Source organism: Neoarius graeffei, chromosome 27, assembly GCF_027579695.1.
Source record: "Neoarius graeffei isolate fNeoGra1 chromosome 27, fNeoGra1.pri, whole genome shotgun sequence".
NCBI lineage: Eukaryota > Metazoa > Chordata > Actinopteri > Siluriformes > Ariidae > Neoarius > Neoarius graeffei.
In genome coordinates, this window is record NC_083595.1 from 25,724,147 (window position 1) to 25,739,670 (window position 15,524).

The following is a 15,524-nucleotide window of genomic DNA, read 5'->3' on the forward strand; positions in this document are numbered from 1 at the left end:
TTCAGTCTTTTGGGGTAGGAGTCTATCAGCCTGCCACATCTAGACTTGGCAATATTTGCCCACTCTTCCTTGCAAAAGTGCTCCAAATCTGTCAGATTGTGAGGGCGTCTCTTGTGCACAGCCCTCCTCAGGTCACCCCACAGATTTTCAATTGGATTTAGGTCTGGGCTGTGGCTGGGCCATTCCAAAACTTTAATTTTCTTCTGGTGAAGCCATTCTTTGGTTGATTTCAATGTATGCTTGGAGTCATTGTTGTGCTGAAAGATGAAACTCCTCTTCAGCTTTCTAGCAGACATCTGAAGGTTTTGGGCCAAAATTGACTGGTATTTAAAACTGTTCATAATTCCCTCCACCTTGACTAAAGCCCCTGTTCCAGCTGAAGAAAAACAACCCCAAAACATGATGCCACCACCATGCTTCACCATGGGTATGGTGTTCTTTTGGTGATGTGCAGTGTTTGTTTTTGCACCAAACATACCTTTTGGAATTGTGGCCAAAAAGTTCAACCTTGGTTTCATCAGACCATAGCACATTTTCCCACATGCTTTTGGGAGAGTTGATTTTTTTTTTTTTTGCAAAATTTAACCGGGCCTGGATGTTTTTCTTTGTAAGAAAAGGCTTCTGTCTTGCAACCCTACCCCCATAGTCCAGACATATGGAGAATATGGGAGATTATTGTCACATGTAGTACACAACCAGTACTTGCCAGAAATTCCTGCAGCTCTTTCAGTGTTGCTGTAGGCCTCTTGGCAGCCGTTTTCGTCTTGTCTTTTCATCAATTTTGGAGGGATGTCCAGTTCTTGGTAATGTCACGGTTATCCCATATTTTCTCCACTTCTTGATGACTGTCTTCACTGTGCTCCATGGTATATCCAATGCTGTGGAAATTTTTTGTACCCTTCTCCTGACTGATACCTTTCAACAGTGAGATCTCTTTGATGCTTTGTAAGCTCTCTGCAAGCTTTTGCTGGAGGATGCAAATGAGTAAATGTCAGGAAAATCCTACTAGGACTGCTGAACTTTTATTTGGGGTTAATCAGTCATTTTAATTGATGGCAGGTGTATACCCAAAAAGACTGAATGCTGTAATTAAATCAAAAGGTGCTTCAACAAAGTAATAGTTTAAGGGCTTGCACACTTATGCAATCAACTTATTGTACTTTTTTTTCCCCTTTTCCCCCCGGGCGGCATGGTGGTGAAGTGGTTAGCACTATTGCCTCACAGCAAAAAGGTCCTGGGTTCAAGCCCAGTTAAGGCAAGGGCCTTTCTGTGTGGAATTTGCATGTTCTCCCCGTGTCTGTGTGGGTTTCCTCTGGGTGCTCCGGTTTCCCCCACAGTCCAAAGACATGCAGATTAGGTTAATTGGTGGCTCTAAATTGACTGTAGGTGTGAATGGTTGTTTATCTCTGTGTCAGCCCTGCAATAACCTGGTGACTTGTCCAGGGTGTACCCCGCCTCTTGCCCATAGTCAGCTGGGATAGGCTCCACCTTGCCTGTGACCCTGTAGAACAGGATAAGCAGCTACAGATAATGGATGAGTGGATGTATGTATTTTTTTTTCCTCCCCTAACAGATTTTTGTTTTTCAATTGCACAGGTTATAGGTCACAATAGTTCAGGTTATAGGTCACATTAAAGGTGGGAAAAGTTTTGAAATTATTTATTGTGGTCTCAGGTTTTTCGGATGTAAAAAAAAATATCATTTTAATGGGGTGTGTACACTTTTTATAGCCACCGTAAGTGAAAGTGTTTTAATGTTAATTAGTATATTAACTATAGTCTGTGTTAATAAACTGTCATTTAACCATGTGATTAATGGCTCATTCTTAAATGCATTGCTAAATACATAATCAGTGAATTATATGCTACCATTAATTTTGAAAATACAAAATTCAAAAGCAAAAAACATCTTTGTTGATGTACCATAATGATTAGTGTTCCCAGCCTCTTGTACTGAGAACTCAAATCACAAATATGAGCTTTAGAATTATATACAAAGTCCTGTGGCTTCCAGTACTTCATAAACAAACTGGTCTGCCTATTAAAGGTTTTCTCATATTGATGAAACTGACCAAGAGAACTATTGTGTTTGGAACAAAATGTCAGATAGTGAGGTTGGATTTACTGGTCCTTGCTTGAGCCAATACTGTGCAAGAGAAACATGCTTAAGGTAAACTTTAGTTTCATACATACATTAAGGCCTTTACCATAGTGCACTATTTGTATCCAGTATGCACTCTAAATGGTGTACAGCTGATGTTTTTTTTTTTTTGTACTAAAATGTGTGTACAGGGGCTCTTTGCTATGCAGAGCTTGGCACCATGATAACAAAGTCAGGTGGTGAGTACTCATACCTGATGGAGAGTTTCGGACCCATTCCTGCCTACCTTTACTCCTGGACAAGCATCATAATACTGAAGCCTTCATCATTGGCCATCATTGCCCTCAGCTCTGGAAAATATGCCTCTACGCCTTTTTACCCAGGGTGCAGCCCACCGGTGATTATCAGCAAATGCCTGGCTGCTGCCTCTATCTGTATGTGAGAATCAAGACTGCTACTTTATTCACTGCTAAAGTTACATCAGTAATAATAAAACTGCTTATAAATAATATAACTGCTTATAAATACAGTAGTGCTTGAAATTTTGTGAAACCTTTAGGATTTTCTGTTTTTGCATAAATGTGCCCTAAACACAGTTTCACACAAGTCCTAAAATAGATAAAGAGAACCCAGTTAAACAAATGAAACAAAGGTATTATACTTGGTCATTTATTGAGTAAAATGATCCAATAATACTCATCTGTGAGTGGCAAACGTATGTCAATATCAAGGATTAGCAGTTAATTTTAAGGTAATCATGTGTGTTCAATCAGTGGGATGATAATCAGGTATGAGTGGGTGTCTTGTTTTATTTAAAGAACAGTGATCTATTAAAGGGGTGGCACGGTGATGCAGTGGTTAGCACTGTCCCCTCACAGCAAGAAGGTTCTGGGTTTGAACTTCACAAACAACGGGGCCTGCATGTTCTCCCAATGCCTGTGTGAGTTTCCTCCACATGCTCTGGTTTCCTCCCACAGTCCAAAGACATGGGGATGAGGTCAACTGGATACTCTAGATTAGTATGAGTGTGAATGTTTGTTCATCTCTGTTAACTCTCTTAGATTGGCAACCTGCCCAGAGTGTACCCTGCCTCCAGCTTCCCCCACAATCCTGATGGATAAACAGTATAGAGGATCTGATGGATCCAAGCCTGATTGTCACAACATATGTGGAAGTCTATCATGCCATGAACAAAGGAGACCTGTAAATGAGTTGTACTTGTAGATGCTCATCAAGCTGGAAAAGCTTCTAAATAGATTGAACTCCATCAATCCACAGTAAGACAGATAGAGGAGCCCATTGTTACCCTCCTGAGGAATGGTTGGCCAACAAGGATCACTCAAAGGAACGCAGGCTAACCTCTAAGCAACTAACCTCTCTCACATTGACTAATGTTCATGAGTCCACCATCAGAACACCACTGAACATGTTTTGTATGGAGGAAGCCACCGGTATTCAAAAAGAACACTACTACCCATCTACAATTTACTAAAGTTCACATGAACAAGCGCTCAGTGCTCTAAATGAGAAGCATTATGTTTTGAGAAAGGAAAACACTGTATGATGGAATCATCATAAGAACCTTATCCCATCTGTGAAAAATAGAGGTGGTAGTATCATGGTTTGACCCCGTTGTGCAGCATCTAGGCCAAATGATGGAACCATTGATTGAGCAATGAATTTAAAATGATACCAGTGAATTCTAAAGGACAATGCCACAACATCTGTCTATGAACTGAATCTCAAAAGAAAGTGGGCCATGCAGCAAGACAACAACCATAAACTCAGAAGTCATTCTACCGAAGAATGGTAAAAGAAGAATAAAATTAATGTTTTGGAATGGCCAATTCAAAGTACTAACCTACATAACCTACTGGTCAAACAGCAGAGTTGGTTCAGTCTGAGGCTCTTTAAACTCTGCTGTAACAAGGCTCACTATAGGAAGTCTTTCCTCCCCAATGCAAACGTAATATATAAAGACTCCCCTCTGTGCTGGGAGAGGAGACTTATTCTGTGACTGGCATTGCACATTCTACTTTTTAATTGCAGAGTTTTATTTATTTTAGTCTATTTTGATTTAGTTGTATAAGTAGTTTGTATAGATAGATATTTGTAAATACTGTTTTTTAACAGTATTAACCTACCTCATTTTCTGTTTTGTGTAAGTTGTGTTTTCTGTAAAATGCTGCTGCAACACTGCAATTTTGCTTTGGGATTAATAATCAATCTCTCTCTCTCTCTCTCTCTCTCTCTCTAAAACAGAAATGTTTTTTTAAGCAGTTCATTTGAGGAAACCCACCAGTGTCCCAGATTTGAAGCTGATCTGTACAGAGGCTAAAATTCCTCCAAGCTGATACGCAGAACTGATCAACAGTTACAAGAAATGTTTAGTTGCAGTTATTGTCATGCCAGATATTGAATGCAAATTAACATACTTTTGCCACTCAGAGATATGTAATATTGGAACATTTTCCTCAAATAAATAACCAAGTGTAATTTTTTAGCATTTGTTTAAATGGGTTCTCTTTATCTACTTTTAGGATGTGTGAAAATCTGATTATCTTTTAACCCATATTTATGCAGAAATATAAAACTTTAAAGGCTTCACAAACTTTCAAGCACCACTGTATTTTTATTATAATCTATATTTTATTTGAATTTAGTGTCTTGCAAAAGTATTCATCCCCCTTGGTGTTTGTCCTGTTTTGTCGCATTACAAGCTGGAATTGAAATTGATTTTTGAGGGGTTATGAAAAATATCCCAAACTTTGAATATCCCAAGGAGCACCATTAAATCCATTATAGCAAAACGGAAAGAACATGGCACTACTACAAACTGAACAAGAGAAGGTCACCCACCAAAACTCACAGACCGGGCAAGGAGGGGATTAATCAGAGATGCAACAAAGACACCAAAGATAACATTGAAGGATCTGCAAAGATCCACAGCGGAGATGGGAGCACGGCTCAAAATTCGTGGTGGTCCGGTCACCCGAGGCGTCTTAATTTGTCATTTGGCGGGTAATTCCTGCCACTAGCCAGTCCGGCTGGCTAGTTGAAAATCTCATCTCATCTCATTATCTCTAGCCGCTTTATCCTGTTCTACAGGGTCGCAGGCAAGCTGGAGCTTATCCCAGCTGACTACGGGCGAAAGGCGGGGTACACCCTGGACAAGTCGCCAGGTCATCACAGGGCTGACACATAGACACAGACAACCATTCACACTCACATTCACACCTATGGTCAATTTAGAGTCACCAGTTAACCTAACCTGTATGTCTTTGGACTGTGGGGGAAACCGGAGCACCCGGAGGAAACCCACGCGGACACGGGGAGAACATGCAAACTCTGCACAGAAAGGCCCTCGCCAGCCACGGGGCTCGAACCCGGACCTTCTTGCTGTGAGGCGACAGCGCTAACCACTACACCACCGTGCCGCCCGGCTAGTTGAAAATAAAAAATATATATGAAGCGAAGATTCAGACACACCGTCAACTAAAGCTGCCACATATTATTAAGCGTGTGCCGTGTCTGTGTTAATCGATGTGTTTATCGGCAGGACGGAAAATACCAAAGAATTCCGAATCACATCGTGTACGAGTCAGGCTGTCGATTTTTTCACTACTGTGCATGCATATAACGCATCTCGTTGAATATTGTGGTAATCGCGTTATCAAATTCAATAGACGTGGCCACATTATCGCCCATTTAAACACGTGTTTTTGTTGTTGTTTACATCTACATCTGGCAAAGCTACATTGCGATGTGGAATTTTCTGAAAGGTGTACAGAAACCGCCAGAGACGGGGACAAAGCGACCTCGGTCTGAAGAGGAGAAAAAGGCCGCCAATAAAGCGTACGAGAAGGAGAAATGACAAAGGACTTCTAAGCAAACGTGGGAGCAGGGTAGGCCTTGGCTGCGATACGATTTTTATGGAATAATTAATTTTTTACAGATTGATTCCTAGTCAATATGAAGCTCCTAATGCTTTCTCTCTCATAAATGGTTAAATACAGAAAGCATGTTGGACATATTTTGGGTGCTATAGTCATGATAGTAAGTATATTTGTTTTCAATACTCGTACACCAAGTTGCCAAGTTTTCCAATATATTATTATTTGTTAATATATTACGGTGCTCTGTGTTGTTCTCATTTATGTATTTAACAACAGTATCAAAATACTCAGGTCTTGAAATAAATGCACATTAGTCATGAACAATGGTAGCTACTCTCTTTTGTGTTATTTTTGACAGAAGTAAAATTCATACATGAACAAATTTTGGCTAGTTGATTTTCTGTTTGGCTAGTTACTTTGGAAGGTAACTAGTCTGGCTGGCTGGTGAAAAAATGTATGAATTTCTAGGCCTGTGGGAGTATCTGTCCACAGGACAACTTTAAGCTGTACACTCCACAGAGTGGGGCTTTATGGAAGAGTGGCCAGAAAAAAAGCTGTTGCTTAAAGAAAAAAAATCAGAAAACACATTTGGGGTTTGCCCAACATCATGTGGCAGACTCCCCAAACACATGGAAGAAGATTCTCTGGTCAGATGAGACTAAAATTGAACTTTTTGGCCATCATGGGAAACGCCATGTGTGGCACAAACCCAACACTTCCCGCCACCCTGAGAACACCATTCCTACAGTGAAGCATGGTGGTGGCAGCATCATGCTGTGGGGATGTTTTTCATCTGCAGGGACAGGAAAGCTGGTCAGGATTGAAAGAAAGATGGATGACACCAAATACAGGGCAATTCTGGAGGAAAACCTGTTTGAGTTGACCAGAGGTTTGAGACTGGGATGAAGGTTCACATTCTAGCAGAACAATGACCCTAAACAGACTGCTAAAGCTATACTGGAGTGGTTTAAAGGGAAACATTTAAATGTCTTGGACTAGCCTAGCCAAAGCCTAGATCTCAATCCAATTGAGAATCTGTGACAAAACTTGAAGATTGCTGTACACCAGCATGACCCATCTAACTTGAAGGAATTGCAGCAGTTTTGTCTTGAGGAATGGGCAAAAAATCCAGTGGCTAAATGTGCTAAGCTAATAAAGACATACTGACAAGAGACTTCCAGCTGTAATTGCAGCAAAAAGTGGCTGTACAAAGTATTGACTTTGGGGGATAAATATCTATGCACACTCCAGCTTTCTGTTTTTTTCATCTTAATTATTGTTTGTATCACAATAAATAAATGCACCTTTAAAGTGGTAGGTCTGTTGTGTAAATTAATTGGTGCTCAGCCCCCCCAAAAAAAATCAATTTTAATTCCAGCTTGTAATGCACAAAAACAGGACAAACACCAAGAGGGTGAATACTTTTGTAAGACACTGTATTTGATATAATAAAGTACAATTTGCAAATTATTTAAGTAAAAATGTAAAATCATATTAATTTAACCCTTTGATGCAAAACATATGCACACCCCTTCTAATGCACAACATGGGTCAAAAATGACCCACATTCATTTTCCAGGTTATTTCATGCTGACTGAGTTTTTCTTTGCTCTATCTTTTGAAATCAATTTATTTTATGATTGAATATTCCAAGTATTCTTTAAATATCTTGTTTTTAATTACCACAAATCATTAATTTAATTTTTTCTTTCCTACTTTATGAACAAAAATACTTTTTATATTACTACACATGGGTCATCCAAGTATGATTTAAAATTAAATGTCTTAATACTAATAATAATAATTTGTTTCAAGTAATTACTTTAGCAGTGAATGGGGCCAGCTATTTATTTATTAACTATGTAGTTACCTAAGCCAACTACAATAAAATTAGCTAACTAAAGTAGAATATGTCAACAGCTAGGTAGCTAATAGTAAATACTTGTAACTTTCTGACAAGTAATCTACTCACTCTCAAGGTAACCTAAACATAATCAATTTTTTCTAAGGTAATATTAGAACAATTGAAAAACATTACTTACATGTATTAGATGGGCAAAGGGCACTGTGCTGAGCTGTGAAATGTCTGACACAAGCACAATTCACAGTTCCCACCAAACGCTGTAGTAAATGCATGCAGGTCGTTCCTGACCCGTGTGTGTAAACTTGATGTAGAATTACAAAAGCTGTGCTTGTTCATAACTTAAGAAAGGAAAAATGAAAATGATGATTTGTGCTAAACAAAAACAAGATATTTACTGCATATTTGGAAAAGTAAAATGACAAAATGAATTTATTTCAAAAGTACATCATAGAAACACTCAGCCATACATGAAATAACCTGGAAAATGAATGCAGGTCGTTTTTGACCCATGTTGTGCATTAGAAGGGTCGTGATACAAAAAGGGTTTTTATTCAAAAAGTAAAAAATAAAATAAGGATGTATGATGATCAAAAACAAGTTAATTGAGGAATACCTTGAATACTGAATGATGGAATTAATTTATTGCAAAGATATAGAAGATAAAAACTCAGCCAGGTCACTTTTGACCCATGTTTTGCATCAAAGGGTTAAAGTCATGCCCTGAAATGATGGATCACATGGTTTACAGAATATACAACTTGTATTGAATTTAATATTAAAGTTGTATAATAAAGTTGTACAGGATTAAGGTTGTGATATTTCAGGGATAAAATTATAATGTTAGGCTGTCTGCATGGGAATATTATGGGGTGAATAGCAGTACATATCAGTAATCTATTTGCATTTCGTTATTTGTGCTCTGTATTCCTCATTTTAATGACAGTCTGCTGTTACATATACCCATAATTCACTTTTTTTGTCTCATAATAAGTCATTGTTTCTTAAAACAATATCAGTTCATCCATGTAGTAAACATTAAGACTATTTTTTAAATGTATTAAACCTTTTATTCATACATTCATCTTCAGAAAGTGCTTTATGTTCAGTCAGGGTCATGATGAAGCTGGAGCCTATCCCAGGAACACTGGGCATAAGGCAGGAATACACCCTGGATCAGACTCGGTCTATTGCAGACCACCATACACACAATCATCCCCACTTTATACAATTTAGCATAGACAATGCTTATTTGAGCAGGACAAAATAACAACATAGCATCAAAATAAATTATGTTGAGAGGCCATGACACTTGATTCATGCAATAAACTATTATCTAGTGAATTTTTCACGTAAACACATCATAGGCAGGGGAGAGTAAACAACATATAGACTAGTAACTCATTTTGAGCAGTTTTATAAATACCCTTGTTTATCTGTGTTTGATACAGCAGTTGTGTTCCCTACTCTGGAAGACCTGAAACTAACCCAAATGAATTCAGGCAATGGACAAAGGAGATGCATTTTTCTTATTTCTCTCACTCTTTGAGTAGGAAACAAGCCTGATCCATATATATTACATAATCCCTCTTTCTATCTTTTGTGTGTGTGTGTGTGTATTATACAGTGGTGCTTGAAAGTTTGTGAACCCTTTAGAATTTTCTATACTTCTGCATAAATATTACCTAAAACATCATCAGATTTTCACACAAGTCCTAAAAGTAGATAAAGAGAACCTAGTTAAACAAATGAGACAAAAATATTATACTTGGTCATTTATTTATTGAGGAAAATGATCCAATATTACTTATCTGTGAGTGGCAAAAGTATGTGAACCTTTGCTTTCAGTATCTGGTGTGACCCCCTTGTGCAGCAATAACTGCAGCTAAACGTTTGCGGTAACTGTTGATCAGTCCTGCACACCGGCTTGGAGGAATTTTAGCCCATTCCTCCGTACAGAACAGCTTCAACTCTGGGATGGTGGTAGGTTTCCTCACATGAACTGCTCGCTTCAGGTCCTTCCACAGCATTTTGATTGGATTAAGATCAGGACTTTGACTTGGCCATTCCAAAACATTAACTTTATTCTTCTTTAACCATTCTTTGGTAGAATGACTTGTGTGCTTAGGGTCATTGTCTTGCTGCATGACCCACCTTCTCTTGAGATTCAGTTCCTGGACAGATGTCCTGATATTTTCCTTTAGAATTCGCTGGTATAATTCAGAATTAATTGTTCCATCAATGATGACAAGCTGTCCTGGCCCAGATGCAGCGAAACAGGCCCAAACCATGATACTACCACCACCATGTTTCACAGATGGGATAAGGTTCTTATGCTGGAATGCAGTGTTTTCCTTTCTCCAAACATAACGCTTCTCATTTAAACCAAAAAGTTCTATTTTGGTCTCATCTGTCCACAGAACATTTTTCCAATAGCCTTCTGGCTTGTCCACATGATCTTTAGCAAACTGCAGATGAGCAGCAATGTTCTTTTTGGAGAGCAGTAGCTTTCTCCTTGCAACCCTGCCATGCACACCATTGTTGTTGTGTTCTTCTGATGGTGGACTCATGAACATTAACATTAGCCAATGTAAGAGAGGCCTTCAGTTGCTTAGAAGTTACCCTGGGGTCCTTTGTGACCTCACCGACTATTACATGCCTTGCTCTTGGAGTGATATTTGTTGGTCGACCACTCCTGGGGAGGGTAACAATGGTCTTGAATTTCCTCCATTTGTACACAATCTGTCTGACTGTGGATTGGTGGAGTCCAAACTCTTTAAAGATGGTTTTGTAACCTTTTCCAGCCTGATGAGCATCAACAATGCTTTTTCTGAGGTCCTCAGAAATCTCCTTTGTACATGCCATGATACACTTCCACAAACATGTGTTGTGAAGATCAGACTTTGATAGATCCCTGTTCTTTAAATAAAACAGGGTACCCACTCACACCTGACTGTCAGCCCATTGATTGAAAACACCTGACTCTAATTTCACCTTCAAATTAACTGCTAATTCTAGAGGTTCACATACTTTTGCCACTCACAGATATGTAATATTGGATCATTTTCCTCAATAAATAAATGACCAAGTATAATATTTTTGTCTCATTTGTTTAACTGGGTTCTCTTTATCTACTTTTAGGACTTGTGTGAAAATCTGATGATGTTTTAGGTCATATTTATGCAGAAATATAGAAAATTCTAAAGGGTTCACAAACTTTCAAGCACCACTGTACACGCACACACACACATACAATACATCCAGTGGTGCTTGAAAGTTTGTGAACCCTTTAGAATTGTCTATATTTCTGCATAAATATGACCTAAAACATCATCACATTTTCACACAAGTCCCAAAAGTAGATAAAGAGAACCCAGTTAAACAAATGAGGCAAAAACGTTATACTTGGTCATTTATTTATTGAGGAAAATGATCCAATATTACATATCTGTGAGTGGCAAAAGTATGTGAACCTTTGCTTTCAGTATCTGGTGTGACCCCCTTGTGCAGCAATAACTGCAACTAAACGTTTCCGGTAACTGTTGATCAGTCCTGCACACCGGCTTGGAGGAATTTTACCCCATTCCTCCATACAGAATAGCTTCAACTCTGGGATGTTGGTGGGTTTCCTCACATGAACTCCTTGCTTCAGGTCCTTCCACAACATTTCGATTGGATTAAGTTCAGGACTTTGACTTGGCCATTCCAAAACATCAACTTTATTCTTCTTTAACCATTCTTTGGTAGAATGACTTGTGTGCTTAGGGTGATTGTCTTGCTGCATGACCCACCTTCTCTTGAGATTCAGTTCATGGACAGGTGTCCTGACATTTTCCTTTAGAATTCTCTGGTATAATTCAGAATTCATTGTTCCACCAATGATGGCAAGCCGTCCTGACCCAGATGCAGCAAAACAGGCCCAAACCATGATATTACCACCACCATATTTCACAGATGGGATAAGGTTCTTATGCTGGAATACAGTGTTTTCCTTTCTCCAAACATAACGCTTCTCATTCAAACCAAAAAGTTCTATTTTGGTCTCATCCATCCACAAAACATTTTTCCAATAGCCTTCTGGCTTGTCCACGTGATCTTTAGCAAACTGCAGAGAAGCAGCAATGTTCTTTTTGGAGAGCAGTGGCTTTCTCCTTGCAACCCTGCCATGCACACCACTGTTGTTCAGTCCACTTTTCCAGATGGTGGACTCATGAACATTAGCCAATGTGAGAGAGGTCTTCAGTTGCTTAGAAGTTATCCTGGGGTCCTTTGTGACTTCACCGACTATTACACGCCTTGCTCTTGGAGTGATCTTTGTTGGTCGACCATTCCCAGTGGTCTTGAATTTCCTCCATTTGTACACAATCTGTCTGACTGTAGATTGGTGGAGCCCAAACTCTTTAGAGATGGTTTTGTAACCTTTTTTAAATTGGCAGGCACATAGATGATACACAAACATAAGAATCTAATGTTAATATGATTTAAAAGGGGAAATATAGTCTCCATAAGAATAATTTCTTTAGACTTAAAAAAAAATTAAAAATTAAACTTTAATTAATATCTGCAATAAAACTGTTCAAATTAAAATCATCACAAATAACCTTATTGTTCTTAAAAGGGGTTCTAGATCTTCTTACACATAATAAAGTTGATCTGAGGATTTCAAATCTCAAGCGAGTACGCACCCACGACATGGTAGAAGCATAGTTTTCTTCTGTTTTCAAAGTTAGCTTATTTACTAAGTTCTTTAGAAAAAGCTGACATTCACCCCCCATTCCTCCATTTGTTCCAAAGTTTAAAGGTGTTAAAGTACCCATCTTGACATCTAGAATTCTTTGTTGGTATTTTCTTTTTTTTCTCTTTCTCTTGATCTTTGAAAATGTTGGTGTTTTTGTTTGAATTACTAGAAGAGTTAACATGCGTAACACGAACATCAAAAAATGCAGTAACTCCTCTACTCCAGAAACCACCAGCTTTTATGTCCAGCCTAGCCTCAGGACTTATGTTTGTAGACCGTAGATCAAATTTCTCGCCATCAAATGGAATAAGCCAAGGTTCAGCTTCAACATTAATGCAGACTTTGTTGAGCAAATTTGTAAGTAGGTCTCGAACTCCGTCATGTTTTTGAGCTACAAAACCCCCTTTTTTTACAAGATAGAGCATGATTCACTGAGAAAGCTGTTCCACATGTGCAATGGCTGGGCAGTTCCGTCAATGGTAGGTTGTAGCGTAAACGCAAGGAGTCTCTAAATTCTTGCTTATTTAGTGATAATCCTTGTTCTTTCAGAGGTAGCGCGTTAAGCCACGAACTTGCTCCCTTGTCTCTTGCTTGAATTATATGCGGTAATAAGTCAGGTGGTGATGTTACATCCAAGTAATTCAACTTGGCCTTCAGATGCGCTGATTTCAAAGATTTTTGCCGCGTCTTTAGCTCTTCTGTTGAATGTGGGGATTCCATACTTTGTTCTTTGATGGACTGCACATGAGGAGCAGATATTGCCTCCAATGCTGCAAACTGCATTGGTGCTTCATCTTTTAATGATTGTACTCCTAAGCCCCCCAGTGCTGGAGGCAAAGTGACGACTTCCAGTCAAGTGGGTGGCAGTAATTCCTCTTGACCAAACAGAATAGGCAGAAAACTCTCGCTCAAGACATCTTGAATAGGATCTACATATTCTTCAAATGATTCAATTGTTCAGAAGTAGAACGTAAACTTAAATTTGTAGGCCTTAGTGTAGGCAATATATGCCGACTGTGGCTGGCTTTTTGCGATTTCTGAGAGTGGTTCTAATTCTTGTTTCCATTTAGAGACTTTCTCGCTGCAGTACTGATCTTTGTACTCTTTTAAACCAATAACGGCGCCAAGATGACATTTACCTTCTGTTGAAACATTCACTTTACCCTCAAAAACCATATCAGCTTCAGACGCTAGATCTTTTGACTTAACAATCAACCAACTTTTAGACCCATTGACATTGTAACTGTACTTTGCTCCTTCTTCACAAAGTTGTTCATACCAGTCATGTAACATATGGCCCTTTTCCACTACCCTTTTTCAGCTCACTTCAGCTCGCTTCAGCTCACTTCAGCCCGACACGGCTCGCGTTTCGACTACCAAAAAACAGCACGACTCAGCTCGCTTCAGCCCTGCTTAGCCCCTAAAACTCACACCGTTTTGGAGAGGGGCTGAAGCGAGCCAAACCGTGCCGAGTGAGGCTGGGGGCGTGAGCAGACACTCCCCTGTGCACTGATTGGTGAGGAGGAGTGTCCTCACATGCCCACACATGCCCCGCGAGCACGCTGGGATCTGTAAACACTGTAAACCCGGAAGAAGGAGAATTACGAGAATTATGAAGCCTTATGCGCTTCGCCTCATCTATACGCTCTTGCCAGTATCTGTGGGCGTTGTCGGTGACAACAAGCCACAGAACCAAGACCAGCAACACTAACGACTCCATGTCCTCCATGTTTATTGTTTACTATTCGGGTCGTGAGACTACTGCTTAAAAGCTCACTGATGTCACTGTTTGCGCTGCTTAACGACATCACGTGATGTCCACCCACTTTCGCTAACTCCACCCAATGTGTCCACCCACTTCCAGCCAGCACGGTTCAGCGCGGTTGTAGTCGAAATGCAACTCCAACAGCCCCACTCAGCTCGACTCAGCACGGCACGGCTCAGCCCAACTCAGCCGCGTTTGTAGTGGAAAAGCGGCATTAGTGATCCTTCCAGCTCCAGCAGAGTCATCAGCAAACCATACTTGCTTGACAGTTGGTCTACGGTACACATTCGTAACATATTAATGATCAGAGAAGTGTTAATTGAGTACCAGGGCATCGCAAGTGGATTGCCTTGAGTAGTGCCTTCCTTAGATGCAATTTCACTACCACCTTTAAGGGCTTCTATAGGTGTTAATCAAGTATATGGATATTTCTTTGCAGGGGATCTGGATGTTATGCAAGGCAATGGATCGGTTCATTTGAGTAAAAGCATTGCTTGCATCGATCAGTAGTACCCCATCTGTATCTTCATCAATAAAGATCTCTCCCATAGCATGTATGGCTGCTTCAGCTCCAGCATTGAAACCTGCACACACTTGCAAAGGGCCTGCTGCTTCTTTAATTTCGTCTTTAAAGAAAGCAGATATGGTTTTCCCTATAATTCATCTCAGTACCTCTCCAATTCCTATAGGGCGTATGCCAGGGTTCTTATCAAGTGGGATCAACCTACAAGAAGTATAACCTACAAGTAACAATGGATGACAGGACGTTTTCAGCAAGTTTCTTGTCATCATTGCTATTTCTTCTCTCAACAGTTTTCCTTCCGAGTTAAAGCTTTTCGAGCATAAGATTCACTGGTAAAGCTCTGCGTCCATACCCGATGGACCAGCGGAACCTTTTGTCTTCAAAGCTGAGATGTATATCATACTCTCGTTAATTTGGTCGAAGATACAAGGCGGAACTGTGTCTATTGGACCATGAAGAAGGGAATCTTCAGCTATATCAGCAGCTTGTGGATGTTTAAGTTGCAATTCTTCCATCATTTCAGGTGATAATGAGAATACTCCAGTAGAACTTTCCCGGTCTAGGAGCTTGATTGCAGCAGAGAGTTTACCTTGCATTACTAGATTCGCAAAGCATTTCGAGATTTCCTCCATAGATTTAGC

The 15,524-nt window shown here is 39.7% G+C and overlaps 1 protein-coding gene across 1 annotated transcript in view; it reads left to right on the forward strand.

Annotated features, from left to right (window-relative positions):
• Positions 1–15,524, forward strand: part of slc7a9 (solute carrier family 7 member 9) — an 82,511-nt gene that overhangs the window by 43,102 nt on the left and 23,885 nt on the right. Inside the window, exon 3 of the mRNA XM_060911274.1 lies at positions 2,292–2,534. Coding sequence (XP_060767257.1) covers positions 2,292–2,534 — 243 coding nt within the window. The remainder of the gene's footprint in view (positions 1–2,291; positions 2,535–15,524) is intronic.